The 25,436-nt window shown below is 42.7% G+C and overlaps 1 protein-coding gene across 2 annotated transcripts in view; it reads left to right on the forward strand.

The window, feature by feature from the left end:
- ctnnal1 (catenin (cadherin-associated protein), alpha-like 1) overlaps positions 1 to 25,436 on the forward strand; it is a 46,740-nt gene that overhangs the window by 18,769 nt on the left and 2,535 nt on the right. For both annotated transcript variants that reach the window (XM_085791844.1, XM_085791845.1), the window contains exons 2-18: positions 7,632 to 7,821; positions 11,546 to 11,733; positions 12,571 to 12,690; positions 14,132 to 14,221; positions 14,482 to 14,652; positions 15,423 to 15,623; positions 16,725 to 16,811; positions 17,148 to 17,306; positions 17,902 to 17,994; positions 20,215 to 20,365; positions 21,415 to 21,452; positions 21,541 to 21,591; positions 21,914 to 22,068; positions 22,443 to 22,491; positions 23,092 to 23,148; positions 24,493 to 24,612; positions 25,286 to 25,369. In XM_085791844.1, coding sequence (XP_085647970.1) covers positions 7,632 to 7,821; positions 11,546 to 11,733; positions 12,571 to 12,690; positions 14,132 to 14,221; positions 14,482 to 14,652; positions 15,423 to 15,623; positions 16,725 to 16,811; positions 17,148 to 17,306; positions 17,902 to 17,994; positions 20,215 to 20,365; positions 21,415 to 21,452; positions 21,541 to 21,591; positions 21,914 to 22,068; positions 22,443 to 22,491; positions 23,092 to 23,148; positions 24,493 to 24,612; positions 25,286 to 25,369 — 2,004 coding nt within the window. The remainder of the gene's footprint in view (positions 1 to 7,631; positions 7,822 to 11,545; positions 11,734 to 12,570; positions 12,691 to 14,131; positions 14,222 to 14,481; positions 14,653 to 15,422; positions 15,624 to 16,724; positions 16,812 to 17,147; positions 17,307 to 17,901; positions 17,995 to 20,214; positions 20,366 to 21,414; positions 21,453 to 21,540; positions 21,592 to 21,913; positions 22,069 to 22,442; positions 22,492 to 23,091; positions 23,149 to 24,492; positions 24,613 to 25,285; positions 25,370 to 25,436) is intronic.

A 25,436-nucleotide genomic window follows, 5' to 3' on the forward strand; every position in this document is an offset into this window, starting at 1 on the left:
TGCTATGACTGGTTTGCGGAGCCTTTTACAGGTCCAAATCAAACTGATCTGAGGTCAGTTCATCTAAGATTTATGGCAGTGTGATACAGACACTTTCTATATGACCTCCACCAGGTCATTACAACAAGCGATGACTGTCTGTTCTGATTATACATGCTTTCTCTTTCACTTTCAGTCTGTCTCGCTCTCCTCTCCTCGCACACACATGCTCTAGTTGCCCAGAAAATAGAGACAAATTACATGAATAGCTGCAAAATTGTCTTTGGGATGGTTTGATTCTCTGGGATGTTTGCCTCCTTAAACAGCAGAACCTCTCACTTCACCGCTTTCTCTTGCTTTTTCCCCAGAATACATAAGTGGGACTGGCAGGGTGTCAATGCCTATAGGTCCTTAGAAACTGTATAAAGATTAAAATTTACACTTATTCCTCAGGGTTGGAGCTCAAAAAGACTTGATGGTGTGTGAAGATTGCTGAAAGTCTGTGTGTGTCTGCGTATGTGGTTTAGGGAGTAAAAAATAACTCTATAAATGCAATGTAATTCTTAAAGAATGCATGACCAGTCGAGACTGCATATGGATGTGGTTCAGTGTAGCTTCCCGGCTAAATTGAACTGCTGCCTTGTGGTTCTAATTTAAGAAGGTACACCAGAAAACTTGTGTTCTTCTCCCATTAGCTGACTCAGTAACACTATCCATTGAGTCTGTACACAGCTTAAAGAGCATAAAATGAGTATATCTGCTAGATGAGGGCATGAGTCATATGTAGAATATGGCTGTACAGTAAATTGGCTGCTGGCCTGGTTTGATTTACTGATGTTTGTGTTTGATAATGACCAACTGGTGTTCAGCGTTGTGTCCAGAAACCTGGCTTGCTCCAGTTTGGAGCATTTCTCAATTTCACTGTGTATGTATGTGTGTGTGTGTTTTCCACTTAAAACTTGGACTGTAAGAACTTTTATTTTTATTTCATCAAGGAATGAAAGGGCATATGTTCTGTGATAAATAGGTTTTGCAGTGTAAGGGTTGGATGGTGCTGCAGCCCTGCTCTTTCTTATTTCTGCTGTTCTGTGCACACATGCTTTTTTACAGTATACCCCAAAGGATCCAGCTTAAACATCACAAGCTGTTACTGTAGTGTAAGACACTTAACTATACTGCAGTAAGGACACACTTGAATCACGTACTGCCCAGAGAAGAAGACTGCTAGAGGAGAGGTGGATGAAGGTAGGAGAGAAGGACAGAGACCGCTGAAGTCACAAGGGAGGGAAGTTTGAAAGAGAGAAGGATGATGCCACATACGCAGTGAGAAATGAGGCCAAGTAAAGTGCGATGTAGGTATCCTATTCTTTACATGCGCTCGCTCTCTCCCTTTTCACCTCTTTTCTTTAAATCCAACTCCCTTGTTTCTCTTTTCATCTCCTCGTATCACTTCTCCAGTCTGGCTTTCGATCAGTGCAGCATCGAACTCCCGTCTGCTTGGCCAATTTGGAAGGAATTTGCTCGCCCATTAAAGTGCATGTTCAGTGCGACTTTCATCCTTTCCCTCTTATGTTCTCCCCCCCCTCAAAGTCCCCTGCGAAAATCCAGCAACATCTCGCCTTGCATCAATAAAGGCCTAACAGACTTTTTTTTTTTTCTGTTCAAGGGCACCACAGTTCAGATTATGTGGAAGGCAAAACCTGCAGGAGAAATCCACACAGATTAAGACGAACATCCAGACTGTCCTTTTGGGTGCAGTTCTCCAACCCACAGCAATGATCCCTTTGTGCCGTAATGGGTTGAAATGAGACCTGGAAGTGTTCCTTATCCCTGCTTGCTTTAACAAAGTGATCCATATGTTGCAGAGTTTGTGTAATGAGAAAAAAGATCCGAGACACATGCAGAACCAGGAGGCTTGCAAAGTTACCACAGATGGAGAGACTTCTCTTTTTCATATTAGCAAGGACAAACGGGGGGAACTCACGCAGACAAAATAATGCTGACAGTTTCATTTGATCAGCAAGTAAACACAGACCGAGGCGTAAACTTCCCTTTTTGTTTCTCTCCGCCTTGTCTCCCTCTCTTCACGCTGTGCAATTATTCCCTGCCTGTACACAAAAGTTATCCAAACATGCAGTGCAGAAGTAGTATCTGTGCACACATACAGTATGCATGAACCAAAGATGAACTGTGTCGTCACCATAGCTGGATGGATGACACCCTGTGCCTGACTGCTAATGGATGAATGAAATGTTTGTTCTTTTGCTTAAATTCTATTTCTGATATAAACTATTTTTTCTTCATAAAAGCCCAACTTGAGCTGTTACTTTCGTCAGCGAGCCAAGTAGAGCTCACAAAGAATCAGATATAAATTAGACAAATAATCAGGGCAGCATAACACTTGTCAAGCAAGCAATTATCATGATGAATGGTTACAGTGTGCTTTTAATAATAATTTTTAAAAAAAACCTTCAAGCCTCAGGATTAGCCTGTTCACACTCACTTTTATCTTGCTGGTATTATTTATTTTTCATGCAGTTATTAAATGACGAGAGTGATTCAAATTTGCCACCACTGGAGAGAAAAAAAAAGGCCCGGAGTTGATTTGTTTGGATTTTTTCTTCCACAAACATGCTCATTTCTTTCCACATTTATAGTTCATACAATTGTACAACAATCGAGAAATAGAAACAGACAGAGAAAGAGAGAGAGAGAGAGAGAGAGATCGACTCTGATGATAACACCATACTTTCCCCAGGCATTGCCATTCAGTGGAACTCCGTCAGTAGCCATGGGAGGCAGCCACAAATGTTTCCAGCTTTTGTTACCCGCTGATTTATAGTCAGTCACTGTGTCCTTGAGGTGTTAGTCTAGATTTCCTGCTAACCAATGGGTGGGCTCGGTTCCTGTATTGTGCTGCCCGCATTAAGCTGTTCATGTGCTTTTTTTATGGCCCTGTAATTGTCCTCCTAATTATGGACAACAAAGAGATGAGGGGTGAACAGTTGAGAATTGACTGGTTGTGTACCGGGAGAGAAAGTGACAAGAAGGACAACGAGCCTCTGCTCTGCTCCAGTGTGAGTGGAAAAGAGAAACTGACACATTGTGATGTTACACAGAAGTGTGAAGAGTTTTTCTTTTGATCACAGACATAAGAGTATTGTATGACATTTGTCATAGGAATCCAGAGAAGTAATGGGGACATACTTATTAAGTCATTAAGTATTTGCTTTTGTATTTATTTTCGAACATGAGACCAATTCATGAGTTATTCTGCTTTAAGTTTACTGAAAACAATGGAAGCTGGATTGAAATCACCATGTGACACTTATTCTTTCACTCATAAAGAATGTTATATCTAAGCTCAGTGCCATAATTGACATTTGCAATATCTGTGATAAGAAAAAAAATTGTTAATTTATAACAACTAGGTGCGTGCAGCTCGTCCTGTCAATACACACATCAGTTGGAGGTCCAACTTTGCATCTAAAGCAACGTTTGTGCTTATTTCATGGATTTCATATCATGTAAATCCTTGGTGGGCTTTGGAGGCTTTGGGCTGGGTGCTACTTAGCTGCTAATGCTCATTGGCATTCAAACACTGCTGGAGTGCAGCAGAGCACAGCAGCCTGTTATAGAGAGGGTGTGTGTGAAACAGAGCTGAGGAATGAACCAAGAAGAGACATTTGAAAGATTAACCTACAGTGAAATATACAGTTAGATGGCAAAAGCTCTGGTCTGAGAGCACCTTGTAGCAAATGATAATCATATCTATAGTTTACAGGTTCAGATATTCAATCATTAGCCATTAATGTAACTCTTTCTTCAGAGCTCTTTTCTGGCTTTTGTTGTTTTAGCATTAAAAAAACATGTGAAGTTTAACTTTTGTTGTTAAAGGAGATCCTTTAGTATTTTCATGTGAATGAAGTTTACACTCAACTGAGGTGGGGACCCACTGGGAAAACCACTGCTCCACCATGCCACCAGTGGTGGCAGAATAGACCTGAAAATCAGACTCTGAAAATGTCAATTTTTGTCCAAAACTGCCTCAACAAAATGAGACTTAATGCAGCTTATCTAATACATGATATTAGATTGTACTTCAGCTAATGAGATGGTAACTTGAGTGTATATTTTCCATCTAGTTCACCATTTAGGCCACATCCTCATATTAGGAATTGATTTCTCTGAATAATGAGATAAGAAGATAATGAATACATTATCATAAAAATTAATTTGTTATCCTGGGCTAACAAGACAATTAATTACCGATCGTGAGCTTCAGGGTTAAAATTATAATTGTATTCTTGGCTGCTCTCACCATGTGTAAAAATCCAATCATTCAATACGATGCATTGAATTGTAAATTAAGTGAACTGCATAAAGTAGAGTTTCCCCCGATGCAGGAAATCCCAGGCAGCGGGTGTTCTCTGCTCTCCCTCTTTGTAATTCACAGGGACTATTTCTCTCTGTTTGTCTTTCACAGACCGGCCGTCTTAAAGTTGTTGAACTAACTTTGCCCTCGTCAGCTGTTGCAGAGCAGAGGAGGCCTTTTCACACAGGAAGATCCGTAATTAGGTTTTCACTCCCTGTCACTTTCGACCTTCTTCCGTTTCCCCCCCGTCTGCCTCTTATGCGGGTCTGTTTCCGTCACTTTCTCCCTCCGTCTCCTCTCTTTTGTGAGAGCGGCGGCTTCTTTTTCAGATGGTCCGCTCTGTTTGTGCAGCGACACAGATGCACACACTCTACAGGCTCGCTTCCTCTCAAAAGCGGAGGACTTGAGGACAATGGCATCAGAAACACATACTTTACGTCACAGGAATGTTAATCAGGTGTTTCGTGTAACCTGAACACCACCTGATGATAGACCTCTCTTTTATTCTGAGGGTGTGGATCATGTTTCACAGTGCCCTAATTCACTCTATTAGGCTCCATAATGCCCAGGCAGCCCAGCGTTGGTGTTTTCAAAGGAGTATCCTCCTCTGTGTGGATGAGTCAGGGGGTCCGCAGGAAGTGGAGCTCTCACACTGTGATAATAAAGATCGAGTGATGCATTAAGTGGTGAGTGACGGGCCAATAGAAGTGCTTCACGAGCACTTTCAGGGGCGTGATCCCGCTACAGAACAATAGTCTGTCAGGGAAAAAAACAGCAGGAGAAAACTTGTACAACTTATTTCACCGCTGCAGAGAAAAATGGTGACACAGTCAGATGGATACTGACAGAGCTGTAGCAGAGAGTAAAGAGGAGGCGCAGCAGCAGCAGTGTTGTCGTACATTTATTTCAACCATGTGTTCGTGACATTGAAGCATCTTCAAGTTCTCACCAGAGCAGCCAGTGCAATTTACGATCTGATACTGACATATATATTCTCACAGCTCCAGTGTTTCATCATGCTTCTGAGCATTTTTGTCCATCGTAACTTTTTGTGTTGGATGTGTGATTGGGTAATAAATTCTGCATGATGTTGAACCGAACAAGCAGCTTCATTTTCTTGTATATGCTTTTCTGCCCTGCATGATTCAATTTCAAAGTGTTTTTTTCATCGTCACCAAAAGTCAATACTTGACAGTTAATGTGTTTTTATACAAAAGAGCTGTACTGGCTGCATGTTTAATGATTAATCCACGATGAGCACTGTAAAAGTATAATGATTGAACCAAACCACCATCACAACTTTTAGGGCTGCAAGTACTGGTTGTTTTCAGTATCTATTCATCTCTCAGTTACTCATATTTAATGTGCTACATTTGATGTGATATCTACACTTTGCCTCTTTTTTGAAACCAGTATTTTTAAATTTGATTTAATTTAGATTTTTAATTCCCTGCCACAAGAAAAGCAGCAATTCAGAAGCTACATTTGCGTGTCGTGTAGAGTTCATACCAAATCAGGCAGCATGTCTGTTTTTATCACTCAGTCCCAATTATTTTCAAATTTCTCAGCAATTTGAAGATGGAAAATCAGAAAGTGAAAATATTGAAAATTCACTGCGTCCAAAAAATCTGTTTGCAGAACTCTACAACACAGAGATACTTGACAAGACCATCAGGGGGGATGGTATGCGATGTACAGTTTTAATGTGGGTCACGTCTCATAGGGCAGCAGCTCAGGAAGTTTGCTGACTCGGCCTAATTCAAGCTTTAGCATTGTGGTGCTCACAGTAAGGAGGAGATGGTTGGTCAGGGGTGGTGAAGACATGAATATTCATGAACAAAACCATATGTTGAGCAACTAACTAACTGTTGTGGAAAAAACACAGTGTCTTGTAGAGGCTGATGCCAGTTTCCTGATGATATTTAAACCTTTTTAAGTGATCAGGTGCTGATCTGTTCCTGTCCCGACCCCCTTTTCATGACAGCTGAGGATTAAATGTGTGTTACATTTATCTGTCAGGATGCTGCTCATTTAAACAACCATCTATGATCAGCAGGAGCAGCAGTGTTGTAGCCTGGAAAGCCTTCACTGTAAAATGTTCCCCACTTGGACCACCTGTAGCTGTGGGCCAATTAAAATCACCACCCACCATTGCTTGACCTAAATGGTTTAACACACACACAACACACACATACACACACACACACACACACAATGATAACAGCTGGGGAGAGTGGAAGAAATCAATAAATAATTGATGATAATTGGCTGTACCCATACATAATTGATGCCCTCAATTATCGCTAAGCAGCCCCACCTGAGTTTTTTGTGTGTGTGTGTGTGCGTGACTTGTCTTGTATACGTTGCCGAGGACATGCGTGTCTTTCCCATCTTGTCCGTCTGTCACTGTTCCTCTTTCACATTTTATGAAATGCTGTGTGTGTATTGAGCGATGTCGGTCGCGTGGGTTTGTGCCATAGAGACATGTTTTCTCTCCGTTTAGCAGATTATCCTTGTGCTGTATCCCAAAATGTTATCTCCACTTGTAGCTGTGCTGGCAGGAAACTCCTCTCTCCAGATAAGCAAAGGCTCTACGTGCTCCAGACTCAATATACTCTCTTATCAAAGATGCTGTTTGGATATCATCACAGCATACTTTCACTGCTGAAACAAGGAGCTCTGATTCTAGTTTGATACAACGCAACTTTTGTGTTCGTTTATCTTCTCTCCAGGCTTCGATGAGTCAGTGGATAAGTTCTTAGACATTACTTAACCATTCCAGGTACAGCAGAGAATACCAGAGATGCTTGATTGTCTTGCTTTTTACCTCCTCTGAGAAATTTCAGCATTCCATTGATGCTGAAATACGTCGGTCGGCCTGTTCTGACGATCAATTAATTGTTTAATCATTTATCAAACAGCATCTTGTTCCAGCCTCGTACATTAAATGTGAGGCTGCTGCTTTTCCTCAGTTTGTTATTGCATACTGTTGTCGGCCCTGGAATTTTATTTTTTCCGTCTTCTTGCTATCATCCCAGAATAATTATATAGCCTTGGCCTGGAGCGCATCATTTTTTTAAGACCGTGTGTTTAAGGAACTTGGAGCTTACCTCAGGTTTCTTTTTTTTTTTTTTAAATGCATCCTTGCCATTATGATTTAGAGTTGATGTTTTTCTCACAAAAAAAAAACAAAACACAGGCGATAACATGGATTTATTTTTTTCACCCATAAATAACATTCTGTTTTCCCCTCTTCTTCCTCCACACTTTCCTGTAGATCACCACGCTGATCAACCACAAAGACAAGCCAAAGAAGTCTGAGCGCACCCTGGCTGCCATACACAGGGTGGGTCAGGCTGTGAGCGTGGCAGTGGGACGGTTCGTCGCCGTCGGAGAAGCCATCGCTGCAGAGAACCATGAGCTGAAGGATGAGATGGGGCAAGCCTGCTTCGAGGCACGCAGAGCAGGTGGGCTCCGTTTGGCTGGATCTCATTATGCTCTTGACATTTCTCTGAATTGCTGCACTTAAACTTTAACACCCTGTCAAGTGTTTCTCTTTTGGATGGCGGCTTATTTTGTGGTCACAAATTTAAGCTGTAAAAGGGTTCTTCGTCATAAAGGCTTCTTCAGAGTGGCCACTGTATCCCACCCTCGTAAACACCTCTCTGCTTTATGATGTTCAAAAGTGGCCATAGAGGCAGTCAGAGCAGGTCAGCCTTTACAAGCTCACTTATTGTCTCTTCATCAGTGCTGATTTGCTTAGACAAACTGTGACAGTTTCATAAAGCATCAGGAGGCATCACCTTCAGGCTCTTGGTGTTATCAGATTTTAGCAGGTTTCGATTAGTCTGGACAGCCCGGCTGTCAGAGAGTGTTACACCAGAGGACCTTCAGAGTGCTCTAAAGACATTGTTGTTATTAGGTTGGTAGTAAAGGTTTAAAAAAGGTGTTTCTTCACCCAAGGGTGCTGTGAGGAATGAGGGAATGAATATGCCCGTGGCAGACTGGAAAGCACTGCATAATAGATTCTGATGGAAAGGCTTCAGTATCAGGCTGTTGGCAAAATGAAGCAGTCGTAGTTTTCTCGCTATTCACTGACTCATAGAGTTCTTCTGTGTAAAGTGTTAAGGCTAAGGCCAGGGCTCCTTATTTTCTCCGGGGTTTGAATCTTCTGTGTGGAGTTTAAAACTTTCATTTCTGCAGTTTCCTACCTGCACTGAATCATTCAAGACAGGAGAAATACTGGCAGTCTAGTCTGGGGTGTAGTGTTGACCACAAGAGGCTGCAGCAGGAGCTGAACCCGCAAAGTTAACCTGCATGGATGGATGGATACTTCAGGTGCACAAACAGAGAAACAACAACAGAGGCAGAGAGAGTTTCAGGGGTTTTAATAATAATAATAATAATTTTATTTATATAGCACTTTTCAAGCAAATGCACAAAGTGCTTTACAGATAAAATACCACAGAAAAAAGAACAAAAGAGGGAAAAAAACCCCCATGCAAACCCCCCTCCCTCTGAGGTCACACAACCCACAATCGATCAAAAGTCCACAGTCGGTGGCACTGTGCCCAAAAAGACAGTAAAAGTACAAACAAATTCAGATGCAAAAGCACAATACAAATGAGTTTATAAATAAATAAAACAATATAAGTGCTCTTGCAGGGCAGATAAAATGTTAAAATAATTAAACAAGATCAGGAAATAGTTAAGACTACGCCATCCTATTTTTTTATGTACGTTTTAAGGAGTGTGAGGACACAAGATGGTGTGGATCTTATAGGGCTGTCAGCTTTTACTGAAACTCAGAAAGAAAAGGTGAAATTACTCGTAACATTTTCTGTTGTGAAAATTTTGTATTCTATTTAAGGCGTAAAAATACACACTCATGAAATGCGTCAGTGAACTTTTTTTACATCCCTGTGTTTAGATGTTTGCCAGATCTTGCTTGGGAAAGCATTTCTGTATAGCTGGCAACTTAGTTCTTATCCAGCAAAACAAGGAGCTCATTTAACCTTCTACAGAGCAGACCGGAAACAATATCACACTGGATAAGAGTTTAGACGCAACACTGTGATAATAGGTTTATGTTGGGGGGGGGGGCTGTTTGTGTAGCAAAGTGTTTAATCTCTGCACAGTGCTGATTTGTAAAGCAGCTAAAACTCAGACAAAGAGAGCACTGGTGGGAGGAGGAGAATAGACCGATGAGAAAACATGCATGTGAATGTATGTGTGTAGGTGAGGCCAAGTGAAGTGTATTGGTGTGTGTGTGTGCGTGTGCAAATGTCTAGTTGTGTGTTACCCACTGTGACTAATTTATTCCAGTTCTCACTTTCCTCTTAGGGAGGTGTTTTCACAGTTTTCCCTCGCGCTTCTCTTGAAGTACAACCGCTCCCTGATTTAAAAGAAAAGAAGAACTTTTTGTCTCGTCTGTGTCCATATTTAAAAAATGATGGAGACATCTTCAGGGATAAAAAAGAAAAGTCTTTTAATATTCTTTAAGTCTCTGGGAGAAAGAGAAGGGCTAGTTAGTGAAGGATTGACATTTTCTCTAATACCTAGCCGTGGGGAGAGTTTAATCAGGCAGGCTTCAGCCTTGTGTGCTGTAATGAATGAAATAAAGGCAGGCTGAAAGCACTAGTTTAATTAGATGCTACCCATCATCGGAGCGGTGGGGAGATCCAATGAGGCAGGTCAGTGAAGGCAATCTGTGTTGGATCTCTGTCTCTGTCTCTTTCACTCAGTCTCTCAGTGTCATTCTCACATTTGTGTGATTTCTGTCTTCCTTGCTCTTTCTCCTTCATAAAGAGTCACGACAGTGGTTACACTCAAGATAAATTCATAGCAGATACAGCATGTGAGTGTTGACATCCTAGTTTACATGTGGATTTACAGGCAGAGGGAAATAGATTAGTCAAAAGGGCTTTACAAATACACAATCAAGGACACAGAAGGTTCTGTGAACATTTTGACAATGAATAAGGGATTTCTGTATTTCATTTAAGGTTATGGGAATCTATAATCCGTACAATTTATATTCTGGGATTGAGGGCGCCCATTGGAGAGGGGTGAACTAGCCTCTGCTTTCTGCCCTGCTCGTGTCACAGGGGCTGTGCAGCGTTCTTTGTGAGCCAGGCCTCGATGCTTTAACTGGTTAGCGGAGCTGGCACTGAAAAGCAGCCTGTCGGATGCAATCAGTTTGTCTGCGCTGCTTCTTTTAAAGGACCAGCCAAACCAAATAGACAGCCAAACTGCATGACCCAATGGAGACCTATCTCCCTTTCACTCTCCTCTCTGAGATTTCTCTCTCTTGCTCTCTTGCACTCTGAACATTTTCCTCTTGATAGGGTCTATTCTGGTGATGGATTTTCAGCCCCTAAATAAAGACTTTGAAAGATAAAGATTTTGGGACTAATGTGAGCAGGTTGGTAAGAAAAAAAAAGGGAAACATTTGACTTTATATTTTTGCCTTTCTATTCCATGTATGAATTTGCTCTGGGATTGTTGCCAAGTGTGTTTGGGGGCCTAAGTTGTCTCTCTCCAGAAATGGCTCACGCCACCCACAGAGCATGCCACTTGTGTTTAGGTCAGGTTGGCATAGCTGTCATACCACTGTGCTGAATATAGGCCGGTTGTGTCTCTTTCTGTCCAGGACAATATGTTCTCCCAGAGGTGAAGATTGGCAGAGCGGAAGATCATTATGACATGGTGTGTCTCAGAGTCTGAACTAACTTAGAGGGCATTTACAAAATTCAGTTGACCAGCCACGCTTTTCATTCTCTGCCTCTAATCAGGATCCACATCTCAGTGGCAGCAGGAAAAGCAAAGCAGCCTAAAGGTCCTTCTGCTCAGCCACATCCTGCAGCCCTTCCTGGGGGCTCCCAAAGCACTCTCAGGCCAGATGGGATATGTAAACCCTCCAGCATGTTCTGGGTCTGCATCCCCAACAGGGAGACGACTCTTTCTGAATTGTCAAACAGTTAAACAGAAAGTCTTCCAGCCCAACAAAATCATATTCTACTTTCACTTCAAAATGAACTCTTTCGCATAAACTGCACTCCCTCTCACCCATTTGTTGTTTTTAGGAAAAAAAAAAGCAAACCACTGGTCTCATCGAACTGAATCTCATTGTTCTTTTTTTCTACATAATACAAGTCCGCAAAAGCCGTTACTTTCTCTTTCCTCTCTCAGGTGATGCCATAGCCCAGCTGACAGATGTAGGAGCAGCTTTGCCGCCCCAGCCAGACGAACGTGTCACAGTGTTCAGTGATAGGACAGGGATGGTGAAAGCTGCACGCTTGCTCCTCTCTTCCGTCACTAAAGTCCTGGTCCTGGCCGACCGCATCGTCATCAAACAGATAATCACATCACGGAACAAGGTGAGGCATTCAAATATCTTCCTTAGTTTCTTTTGCACACACACACACACACACACAGTTGTTCACACACAAATACACACAAACCTTAGCAAAACCCCATCCTGAGTCCTTTATTCCCTGACAGATAAGCACTGGCTCTCTGAAGGAGTACTCTGGAGGTAATTGAAGGAAAGCAGCACATTTAGCGGCCACATAAAAAACACAGAGCCAGAGATAGTCTCTCTCCATCGTACCTGGCTATCCTCTTAAGCCAGACAGTGTGATATGGATGTAGCTGTAGACTGAGCCAAGAATGGAAACAGGGGGCCTAATCATGACTGGTTAGGCTCGTTTGGACAGGCAGTCGACAGCCCCCTGTCCTCCATTACTGGCAAACACAATTACATCTCTTCCTCCTTTTTGTCTGGTGTGGATAAAAGCTGCTACGTTAGCGCCGCTGCCAGCTAGCTTACCCCCCGGCAGCTAAATTAGCAGCTACATGGACTACTATTAACTAAAACGCAGGTTAGGAAACACTTAATCTGCTGGTTTTATTTTAAACTGTCATTGATAAAACTGCATCACGGGGGATACCGAAATGAACACAGAAATAGAATCGGTGTAGAAACGTTGAAACAGATTCAACATCATGGGTCCCATAAATGATATCATTGGTTCCGATGTAAAGTAGGGATGTACTCCTGGTTTATGAAGCCCTGCTGAAGTTTGGGCATTTTCACACACTCCTTCTGATATTCTGCACACGTTAGAAGTGGGTCATTACAGTGAATGAACTAGAAGAACACAAACCATATGTTGCCATTCACAGTACCACTCTGATGTTGTCGCTCCTCTCAGGTCCTGGTAACCCTCGACCATCTGGAAAGAGTCAGCACCTTCCAGGAATTTGTACAGATTTTCAGCCAGTTTGGCAACGAGATGGTGGAGTTTGCCCACCTCACAGGAGACAGACAGAACGTGAGTAGCATGTGAAGGAAACCAACTCTCTGCGTTTCTGTTTCAAGTGCTCGCTTTCAATAACTCTCAATAAGTGAAGTGTGTATGTGGTGTAACTTGGCAAAAATCTGCATTAGTTCACGAACATGTGGTAATTTGTCTCTTTTTGTTTCTGCAACGCTGAATACAGTTTGCTTATTCATGTAAATGTAATCCTCTAACAAGCGGTGATTTTATAAATATGGTGGAGAGTCACGCTGTGAAACCTGCAGAACTATGAATGTGTGGAGAAACTCAGGACAAATCAATAATTCAAGCATTAAATATTCACGCTTCTAAAAACATCAAACAATGAAGAAACAAGCTTCCCTCGAACTCATCTTGTTTTTGTCAGGTTTTCTTATTTCTCTGTGGATCCAATCCATTTTTTTCCTTCCATGGAAGTAATGCATAGGTCTGTTATGACTCGTATTCTGCAAAGATATATTTGTTTACATCACGATTCAGTATTGACATGAACTGACCTATGCCCTCAGCAATCCATTGTGACTACAGTGTATTTGTAGCAAATTTGCAAAACAAAACTTCTGCTCAAACCTTCAGAAAAACAGTCCAACTTAGGGGTTCTAAGTTTGTACTGTCAGATGCTGCTAATCCTACTTTGATGCATACATTCAGCCTCTGCAGCTAAAGCGCTTTGCCTGCAGAGGCTGATGTAAAGTGCAGCGGCTGCGATATCTAGACAGGGGGGGAGGATCGACCATCCCTCTTTCTGGGTTTGGTGTTTTGACACACACATCACGTCTCTCTCCAACGCTCCTCATTGCAGCTAATGCTCCCTCCTCATTTGCCACCCTGTTTTCTTTATCTCTCCCTTTTTCTTTTTTTTTTTTAAATATTGTATTCACTCCCACTCATGCGCTCCCATGCACGCACAAAGACTAGCACTACCACAAGCACACAGTCCTTTAGAAAATCTACCATCTCCGTCTATTGAAGCAGGCGAGCACGGAGGCAAAAATAATGACAGATAATCACGTCGTCTTTGTAATCTATGGCGAAGTGCCGGGAGAGGAGTTGATTCAGCTGCCTTATCCAAATCCCGTATCTACCTAATTCGAGCTGTCTATTTCGGTTTGGAGTACAGGGAGAGCGATGCAGCAGGTCATACAGTACACACTGTATCTTCTCCTATTCTGGTATTGTCTCTTTTAACTAAATGACAATCAATGTAGGAAGTTTGCTGTGTGTGTGTGTGTGTGTGTACACTTGGAGCGGAATCAGTCACATTTGTGTTGCTTCATACCAGCATGAAAGAGATTTACTGAATAATTTTGATTTTTAATGTCCCACGGACACCCTGAGAGTTCCAAGAAGTTGTAACGGAAGTAAAGCCACCCATTACCATCTTGTGTGTGTGTGTGTGTGTGTGCGTGCGTGTGTGCGTGTGCATACACTATAGGACTTGAAGGATGAGAAGAAGAAAGCCCGGATGGCAGCAGCCAGAGCAGTGCTGGAGAAATGCACCATGATGCTCCTCACAGCCTCCAAGGTAAACTGTGGGTGAACCTCTGGGCAGTTTTTATAGATGGTTTATCTCAAGCTTAAAGATTTAAGGCCTTCTCAAGTTTATTTAATTTCAAGGCTTCTCACACACAGTCATTGGCATTGGTATGCAAGTCACACAGAGCTAAAAAAAAAAATCCAAAGGGGAGTGAATAATTGTATTTGAAAAACATTGGAAATGATTGACTTTGAAGAAAGTATAAGAGGCCACGAGCTCTGACATTTGGCATTGAATTCCTTCCCAAGACTTGCCTGAGGCACCCAGATTGCGAGTCGGCGCGAATCAACAAAGATGCCGTTTTCCACCGAATGCGCTGCGCCCTGGAGCAGGTCATCGAGATAGTCACTGAGGCACGGAGCTGTGGGGAGAACAAGATCCTTCCTGCCAGCATCTACAACGGCATCAAGGACTTCAAGGTAAGACTCGAGAAGTCGGTGCAGTATGGAACGTTAAAAACCTCAAGATTAGTGATGCTCGTCTGGCGCTTGTTGGGCTGTGAAGTTAGGTAATGGTCCTCTTGTGAGCAAAGTGTCCTGCTGTTCAAGACTCGAGAAAGGTTTCAGCTCCGGCTCTGAATGAGTATCGATTTTTATCTTTCATTTTTATTCTCGGTGGCAGCGTTAACACTACATTCACCGCTTGTTGTAACAGCTTCAGATGTGACTCACACAATCAACATGGGATGTATCTGTTTTATACTTCTCTTAATACGATTGTGTGAATCACCATTAAACCTACATCAGTCTGACTAATCATCTCTCTCCTCCTTGTGCGCTGGCATATGGAAGAAATTGAACATGTGGGGAAAAAATATATTGAAGACACATTTTCCATTGGAAGGAAAGTAGAGGAAAGGACACCCCCACCCCCACCCCATTTAATAAATGGCGCTTTTATGGTTGTGTACTTGAGACACTATTTTGAAGAATTTATTATGCCCCTTTGATGGCCCAAGGTGAGTCTAAGGCTAAACCCATATTCTACACTACTGATCAAATAATGAGGTCAAGTGCTTTTGAATACGATATTAAATTATGTTTTACTCCTCAGCATGGCAGTTAGTAAAGCTCTTGCGTGTATTGCTGCTTCAGTCACTTCCCATCTATCCTCTCACACATTCTCCCCCATTCCCAACCCTCCTCCTCCTCCTCTTCCTCCCTCACTTCCTCACTTTCCACCCATGCAGTCCAGCGTGGAGTGCCTGCGGGAGAACCTATACTCCATGCCGCCCGAGAGCATGGGCAGCCAGCTGGAGGCGCTGGTGGAGCGGACGGAGGATTTCACCGACTCGGCCTACACCAGCCACGAGCAGCGGCAGGCCATCCTAAGTTTGTGCCAGCTGGTGCGCCAGGACACCCAGCAGCTGATGCACGTCTGGGTTGAGGCGGTAATGCCGGCACAAGCTTGCACAGATGCACACACGACACACGACACGCAAACACCCACACACACAGTCAGGTACCTACAGGAATATTCATAAAAACATATGCCACCATATGGAGAGTAATTATAAGTACCTCATCTGTAAGACACTTGTAAAACGAAAGCTTGATAACAAGATGCAGAAAAGAGATGCTGAAGGACACGCACACACACACACACACACACACACATATACACAAACACACACACAGAAAGAAATCCATCAGACTCAAACCTATACAGACAAACCCCTGCACATTAACCCTCCCTCACTCAGTCATTCACTTTGCTTTCATACATCCCTCCCAGAACAACAGAACGTAAAAAACCGCTCCAGTAACAGTTTTTACTCTGGCTCTTTTGGCTTTAAGGAGAAACATTGTGATGTTTAATGTCTTGTTTCCATTCAGCAGGATCTCCCTGGCCTTCAGAATAGATGGAGTTATGAAACACAAGTCATTATGTTGCAGTTCCTCATTGCAAACTCTTTTTTTTTTTTTCCAGTGTGCTCAGAGTACACAGATAGACTACTGCCACGTACGGTGGTGCCTCTTCTAGCCTTTGCGATTGAAGGTCTTCAGGAGAATTGAAAAGACCAGAACACTTCAGTGTTGTGAAATTGCAGTGAAAGCCTCTGAATGTGCAAATAATCACGGGTGTTCTGCCATTTCAATTTGCGCTCTTGATTCTCATTGTGGCTGGTTTAGCGGTGTGCGTATATATATATATTTGTTTTGGCTGCGTTTTTTTTAATTTCAGCTAGTCTGAAATTTGGAAAATGGTTGTGCAATATTTAAATTGCATAATGTGTTTAAATCATTTCATTTAGATTACATAAAATTGGATGCTTAAGTGGGCTTGACTCTCTGTCGAAACATAACAGGTCACGAATGTAACCGGAGAGTCGAACCCAATTTTCCATTCTAGTCTCTTTCCGATGCATTGTCAGAGACTTTCAGATAACAATGTAGGTTTTGTGTGTGTGTGTGACGGGAAAACCATATTGTGTCTCATGCTCTGTTCCCTCCGTCTTGTCTCCGTCTCTGTCTCTGTCTCGCTGGAGCAGCAGTCTGTTCATGCCAAAGAGGCCACAGAGGACATGGAGGTGGCCATCCTGAAGACATGCCAGAGCGTCGGTGACCTCAGACGTGAGGTGAGCAGCAGTCTGCCTCTGCTCTGCCTGTCTGCCCTTCGGAGTCTGAGTGGATGTACTGAGTTACAGAAACAGATAGGCCTGACTTGAATGTCTCTTTCTTACTGTTCTGCACCTGTGGCTGGCTTCCCACTTTTCTTTTCCCCCCATCACTTCTCGGCTCACCTTCCTCTGCCGTCTCTTCGTCAACTCAACTATGTCACCCTGTCAGCTCTGTTTTTCTTCCGTCTACACCACCTCTTTAAAATCCACCCTCATTCTCGCCTCTCACTCACTCATTTTCTCTTTCTCTCTCTTATTCTTATTCTACAATTTCATCTTTGATTCCTCCTCCAGCTCCATAAGGTGGCAGTTGGACGGGCCTCAGACTTGCTGAAAGTTCACGGAGAGCAGTTGCCTCTGCGGGCTCTCAAAGCTGCAGGCGCAGAGGGAAACCTGGAGGCCGTGGCGGAGTATTCACGCACGCTCACCGAGCAGAAGGAGCAGCTGGTGGAGGTAGGCGGAGACGGGGGCAAAGGCAGGAGGTGCCACCAAAAAAGAATAGATATCTGTATTGAAGGTTAGATTTTTCCATATTTCTCCATAATTATCAGACAGCCGGCTTTAGGTGAAAAAGTTTCTCATGAGTTCGGAAGTTGCTGAAAACATATTGAAGTTCCCCGGCTCCCAGCATCGTGCTGTAAAGCAGCTGTTTATGCTGGCGAACCCACGGCACTGGAGGTGAATGGAAATGTAGAGCACACTTCATCCGACCTCAACCAAATGAAAGGCAACATGTGGTTTTGTTATGCAAATATCGCGCAGAAAAAGACCACACTCTGGCATGCCTCTTCTAGTGGCCCCTAACAAACAAAATGGACTGTTCAGTCTAAAAAGAGCCCACTGTGTGAGGGTATAAGTGCTCTTTTGGAGAATGTTAAGATTTTATTAAACCTTTTCCCAAAGATGCAGATTTTCACTGTTATCTACTCTCACAAAAAAAAATGCCAAAGCACCACTTAAGCCTTGGTGGAGTAGTAGTGATAGCAATTTCTTGAAGGATTGGAAGCACGTCCATTCAGCGTGTATTTCCTACTGCGTTTCTTTCCAGACCTGTCGGCTGTTGTGCCATGTGTCAGGGACAGAGCCTCTGGAGATTACCTGTGTACACGCTGAGGAGACCTTCCATGTCATTGGTCCACAGGTAAACATTAATCCTCTTAACATTTTCTGTCTGGATTGTTGTTTTTAGGTAAGTCTTAATATCATGGCCCATTGACTTGATGTGGGGAGGAGAAGTCTGGAAGGGTGCGCAGGTTAACTTTAATGAAACCTGAGACGCATTTTACTCAATTCATCACTTTTATTGTATGTCAGCGAAGTCAAACGGGTCTCATGGCGGTTTGGGAGTGAAATCAAACCTGAGTAATATTACAGGTGTACACAATCGAGAGAGAAAATAGACAAATTAGATCACGTCTACCTCCCACACCTGCCGTCATTTTAAGATAGTGGAGAACATGCTGTCCACCTAGTCCCCCTATCTCAGATCTAATTATGTTTGCTCTTGGAAACCATCCATGCCAGTAATTATCCAGCAATGTAGAATGTTCCTGTCCTGAGGCGCTAATGTCAGGCCCCGCATGACTCTGCAGTAATGACTCCGCTCCTAAGTTCAAAGGTCAACCAATCAATAACACTGCAGTACAGGGTGGCGGTGGTGATATCTCTCTGTCTGCCCAAAGTAATAGAGGGTGGCCTAGAGGGCAATTGGCTATTAAATACTACACTGTAGGGGATGGTTACATGATGTGTGCGTGTGTGCGTGTGTGCGTGTGTGCGCGTGTGCGTGTGTGCGCATGGACAAATGTTTATGTGTGTGTGTTTTTTTTAACACCAGGCGTGATTGACGATACAAGTTATGTAACAGCTGCAGTGTAGCCCCACATATACACATCACATCGTTTGGGGCTGAATTCAAAAGCACAATTTTTTTTTTCTTGATGAAATCTGCATTTTGTGTACCAAGTTAATATCATTAAAAATTCTGCATGTATTCCACTGCTATGCAACATTACAGATGCTGCAGCTTAAACATTAACGTATAAGGAATTCTATATTTTTAGTAAGAATCATTTAACAATATTTATTTATTTTTTTAATTTTCAAGAGTTAACTTTTGTCATTATGACTCCAACAGATCAGAAGCATCTCAGAGTAATCTTTTGTTTGTTTTTGTAGCATTTAAGCTGCTGATTCATGTCCCCTGCATCAGGGTCAATTAATCTCCTACCTGCATTTGTTTTTACTGGGGACAATTGTGAGTGAATGGTAATGGGTGTAATGAGCGCTACAGTGGAGATGAAGCTCTGATGTGAGCCCCACAAGACTGGAGTTCGATATTTTACCGTCTTGCTGTGCATGTGCTGATTAAAGAAGATTATTGTCAGAGAACTGTAGCTCACTTAATTACCCACAGACCAGTGAGACGACAGCCTGCTATTCATCAAGAAAACCAGGTTACAAAGCTTTTAACATTGTTAAAGGGATAGTTCAACATTTTGGCAAATTGGCCCATTGCCATAATCGCTATAGTCATAGCAGTAGGTTCATTACCTTTAATTGTAGGTGTAAGCTATTTTCAGTACGGCGGAGCGCAGCAGCTGGCTGCTCAGAGCTACGCTATGGAGGCTAACGGAATTTCTTGGTTTCCCTCATTAAACTCATCAAATTCAACATCCCAAAACTCCACAGCGCTTTTGTAGACAAGTTGTGACCTGCACAACCACCACGCTATGAGATAATAACGGAACGACACGAAACGGAGCCTTTTTCGAGGTAAATACAGGGTAAATACGGAGACTGCTTGCTGAAAAACTGTCCCTGAACGCAACGCGCATCAGCGGTTTTGTATGAATTTACCTCGAAAACGGCTCCGTTTCGTATCGTTCCGTCATTATCTCATAGCGTGGTGGTTGTGCAGCTCACAACTTGTCTACAAAAGCGCTGTGGAGTTTTGGGATTGTGTATTTGATGAGTTTAATGAGGGAAACCAAGAAATTCCCTTAGCCTCCATAGCGTAGCTCTGAGCAGCCTGCTGCTGCGCTCCACTGTACTAAAAATAGCTTACACCTACAATTAAAGGTAACGAACCTACTGCTATGACTATAGCAATTATGGCAATGGGCCAATTTGCCAAAATGTTGAACTATCCCTTTAACAGGCATATTAATGACTTGGGTTTAGTTATTGTCTACTTTTAAAAGACCTTTTCATCTGTTTTAGGAGAAAAGAATCGCCCACTCGTTTTTTTTGTATTTTAGATGGTTTAGATCACATCACTCTCTGTCTTTTCCCTGCATTATATTTCTTCTCTGTTTATGATTCCTTCCTTCCTGTCACAATCCTTCACACTCTTGCACAGATCATCTCGGCGGCTCAGACGCTGGCCCTCCACCCGTCCAGTAAGATCGCCAAGGAGAACCTGGAGGTGTTCTGCGAGGCCTGGGAGTCACAGCTCTGCGACATGGCCCTGCTACTGAGAGAGATCAACGACATCTTCGAGGGCAGACGAGGTGTGTTTTTGTTCAGTTAATGCATTTTGGAGGGTCGCAGCGGTAGGACAGACAACGCACACGCTAAAGAGGCAGAATGTGCTGTCTACGGCATCTCACCCTGAAAACATCACATTCTCTAATGACTGTGAATCATTTTCCACCTAAGAACTTTAAAATGTTAAAATTGAGGCAAAGGAGCATGAACACAGGATTCATCATCAGAGACTGTGGGAAGTATTTTGTGGAACATCAATGCCATTAAACACTCCAGCACTCCCTCCTCTGTATACTCTTTTGCTCTTTTCACCATTGTGCCAGTTGCCTCAAGTGTCTAAGTCATGGTCAGCGCCTCTTACAATCTCATTTGTTTGTGTCATCGCTGACAGAAAATCAGATAGAAAGTACATGTAGCTATTCAGTTCTAAGTAATGACGTGCATATTAGTATCTAATGTGTATTTGTCCATGTATGCACAGTGGTTCGTACAATGGGGAGTGTTGCATTTAAGTGCTGACAACCATCAGTGTGCTTTCACACACTGCAAGTCTGAGAAATCTCAGACAGTGGGGTGGGGGGTGTTTTGGCATATTTTCAAGACATGGCTGCCCTCACGAATGTGACTTACATAAAGTTCAGTAAATATTTTGAAGTGTGGCTCAGTGGGTGAAGGGCTCACATCGATCACGCTGTTGTATTACCGTGAAGTCAGGATGACCTGTAAAAGTGTTATATGGACACTGGAGGGTTTTGCTTTTATCATTTTAATCTCTCTCCATAAACATGACAAGTTTATCATCTCTGCAGTCGACTGAAATGAACCGTGTTGTTCAGGTTTATGATGAAAGATAAAAATGTATCGAATTTCATCATTACTTATTTCACATCATTTCCCACCCTAATTGTCTGAAAAAGTCTGGATTTCTAAACACAGTATAGAAAGAGATTTTTTTTTTTTACTCTAACTCATCCAGCTTTAATTAGATGTTATTATTTAATGTTTTCAAGCTTTTTTAAATTTCTGATCTTATGTTATAATAATGATAATCCCAACAACTTTCTGTTCCTAGGAGACAAAAGACCTTATTTGTCACTTCCCCGACCTGGGGTGAGTATTACACAAGCCATCCTTATTAATATTGCAATGATACAATAGGTTGTGATCATCTGATTTTTGGCACTATCTTTTCCCACAGAAACACTCAACTAATTTGAAGACTGCCAAGGCTGTCAAGTTGGATGCAGAGGTAGCATACACCACACACTCCTCTGGCATTCAGTGCAATACATCACGTCATGTCCTTGCACCTCGTTCTGACAGCAGTATATTTATCTCCAGGAAACTTTGTGTCACTTGTTTCAAGAATTGATGGTGTTTGTATTCTAATAGGCTGCAATTTTGCCGGCCAGCACTTTTACACAGGCTGAACCACCACAGGAAGTGGGATTATGCTGATTAGAGAAGTTCTGAGTGTGTTGAACAAATGAAAAGGGCTCTGCTTGCTAATATACATTTGTATCCATTATACTTCAGTTTTTGCCTGTGTGTGTGTGTGTGTGTGTATGCAGGAGCAGACAAGCATGGCCAAGCTGGGGCTGGAGCTCCGTCTGCTGTCATCAGACGTGGACACAGAGGTGGAGAAGTGGGAGGAACAGGAACATGATATTGTTCGGCAGAGCCAGAGTCTGGCCAGTATGGCCTACAACATGTACTTGTTTACCAGGTAGCTTATTAGCCTCTCACAGTACACAAAAACACACACACACACACATGGTCTGATTATGTATCTGAAGCTTTCTGAGCTGTTACATTCATTTCAGAGCTTAACACTGTAAAGCCTCTTAAGTATCCACATGAATCTCTTTAGAGGCTCAGTGCTAACGAGATTCTCGAGCTCCCAGCTATCGATACATACCAGACCGGGTTCGAGGTACTGACAAGCCTGACACGACTATGACTCATTCTGACGATGAAATTGTTGCAGTTCAGCAAAGTTACAGCTCTTGTTGATTGCTCTGGATGTATTTTGTTCTGATTCATTTTTCTCATCCACATTTCCCTTTCTCATTTTCTCGCTTTTTCATATTGATTCCCCAGAGGGGAGGGGCTGTTGAAAACAACACTAGATCTTTTTCATCAGGCTGAGGTATGTACATCCATATCCACTAATCTCCCCCTCTCTCCACCCTCTGCTCTATTTTCCCCCTCCTGTTTTGTCAAAGTTGTAAATGGATGCACCTGTTGTTCCATTAAACTGAAGCCATACTGGGGCTCACAGATCAATAGTTCAGTAAATTCCAGTTTCCCTTCATTTGCTACCATCTTTCAGATCTGATGGGGACTGACAAGGACTTATCAACATGATGGAAATTTAGAGCAGTATATTCCTGTCTTCCTCGGACACATGGGGGTGATAACAAACAGGGTTACTCAAAGGAGTGTATCTGATTGAATTGGGATCATTGCCAATAATGTGCAGTGCTTTGTAGAATCAAGGCCCAAAATGTCAGCCAGGATTTATTCCATTTGTGGTGAGCAGGGGAGATAAGAGAGGAAGAGGAACGAGAGGGGAAAGAGACGGGGAGGCGTACTGATAAGAAGCAGAGAAAAAGTAAAATCTCATAATATTTACTGACTGTACTTTTTTTTGCTTTTGAACGGCTTTCTGGTTGAAGTTTAAGAAAAGTTTTACTTGTATTTGTTACGTTCTATTATTTTTGTTTTCTTTTTGTGATTCTCTCTGAAGGTGCTTTCTGAAGAGGGGCTCCAGCTGTGCTCATCTCTACGCACCTTCTCCACGCAGGTATGGATTAATGCAATAAATCTGTCTCTGAAACACACATACACACATACATTTTTGCACATCAAGCACCTTTAGGAAGAAATCTAATGCATCTTATAAAGGAGAAAGAAGTTTTTTTGTTTAACTAGCAATAAAAAGAGTGCAGTGGAATATTAAAAAACACAAACTTATTTTCACACCTATCCTTTATTAGATACTATAGATATACTTTATTGATCCCAAGCTGGGAAATTACAGTTCATTATTCTCTGCTGGAATCTGTTTTTACTATTTATAGAAAGCTGCAGAACTCAGCATAGAAGTAGATAATGGTTAAAATGAAGCCAAACAGAAAAGAAAAGTGTTTTCTGCTGCAAAACCATCTGTACACACACAGGGGCACCTGTGCCCCCGTTCACGTTACGCCTCTCTCTCTCTCTCTCTCACACACACACACACACACACCCATATCACCCACTCTGGCATGCCATGGTGCCAGGTCCGCCTTTATAAATCACACAGTGAGAGCAGGAAATTAAGGCTGTCACACACTTGCACCGTCCTCCTTTCCTCCGACTTGAGATCCAGCAAGCAAACGCACCCTCAGCGCCTTCCTTCCTCTTGCCCTCCACCAACTTCTTCTCTGGGCCCTCCAAGTTTAATTACATGGCTCTTTTTTGACAGCCATTAACGACTGCCATTTGTCACCGCCGTGTCTGTTCGTGTGCATGTTTGTGCACTTGTGCAGAGGGGGATTTAGGGGCGGGGGAGTTGACGGCGACCGCCCAGGACTAATTCATAATCAGGAGGCCCCGGCTCTTCAACTTGCCTCACGCTTTCTGATTAATTACATCAAACAAACAGGAGTTAATGGAGTCTCATAGTCCTATGGCACTCAACACACTTCTAGCACACCTGTGTTGCTCTCATTGAAAATTATAAAGCTATTTATGCAAATCAGCTTAATAATTTTTAATTGAGGTTTAAGAGGTTCTGGTTTTGTGTGCCCTTGTCAGTCATGAACAGTGCTACCCAGAATAAAAGGGCTTGTGTTTTTAGGTCATTTGTGGCCTTGTGCATGTATGTAACAGTAATAGTTTGGCCCCAGTGACTGGGGATTAACTCAGATGGATAATAGACTGGATCATGACCTGGCTGTTGCTGATGGATTACATCAAGCAGCACTACATTTTAATTTATTTTGTCCTCCTTTTTTGTGTTAAACCAGGAGCATTGTAAATCCAGCCCAGGAAATCTATCAATGTCTGTACATATTAACCCAGTCTCTGTGGATAATACTATCATAACACTGTTTCTGCTGTCCTGACGTCTTCCTCACTTCCTCTGTGTCTCTCTCTGTTCCAGCTAGTTGATGAGGAAAAGTCTGTGGTGATGACAGAGATGGAGAAATTGGTGCCGTTATGCCAACAGCTGCAATCAGGGGCCAAGACTCCTGTACAGGGCAAGACTGCCACCTTCCAGAAGGTACCCACACTACGCCCGCAGCCTTTTTATCCTGGCCGCTGTGTGTGTTTGTACAGTTGTTATTATGAAAACGACAAGTCTGTTGTGTTTGATACTACAAGAGTACTATCAGACGGAGTGCACAGAACAGGTTCACTGCAGCATCTTTTCCAAAGGGAGTAATTAGCTTTGACAGCATCAAAACTACATCCCCAACAACATACGGGCATCGGTGGAGCACAGAGCACACAATAGAGCATGACTAACTGTGTTACTTCATCACTGGCTTCGGCACAATCTTTGAGTGATCTGTGAATAAAGCCATTATTGAACACAGGGCGCTAGATTAATGAGTGTCTATGAGAAATTAATGAGCATCTTGGGCAGGGATGAGCTGCCTTAGGTCACCTTGTAATAAAGGCGAAGGTTGGAATCAAAAGGATGGGATGAAGAATAGCGCTTCCACTGCTGATTAATGAGCGGCTCTTTGATATGTATTTGCTCCCATCTCTCTGCCTCTACATCCTAATGTTCACTTTATCATTCATCACCAACAACAGAGTGTTTGTCAGTGTTAATTTATATTGCCGAATGCGATTTAGATGCGGTGTTGTGTTTCTTTGTGCTAGTACATTTGCATCTGTTGTGCCGTCCCCTAAAGCAGTGGTGTACAATTTTATTTCTGTGTCTGCAGGTGGAGTTGTCCATTCAGGCAACTAGAGGCATCTTGACTGTGGTGCTCGCCCTCCTCCCGTTCTGTAACAAGCTCAACAAAAAGGTGACAAGTCACTGAGTGAATGACACTAAGAAGGAAATCTACCAATATACAGTATAAAAAAAAGACC

This window comes from Trachurus japonicus, chromosome 11 (genome assembly GCF_045865225.1).
Source record: "Trachurus japonicus isolate A0001 chromosome 11, Traja_1.0".
Lineage (NCBI taxonomy): Eukaryota > Metazoa > Chordata > Actinopteri > Carangiformes > Carangidae > Trachurus > Trachurus japonicus.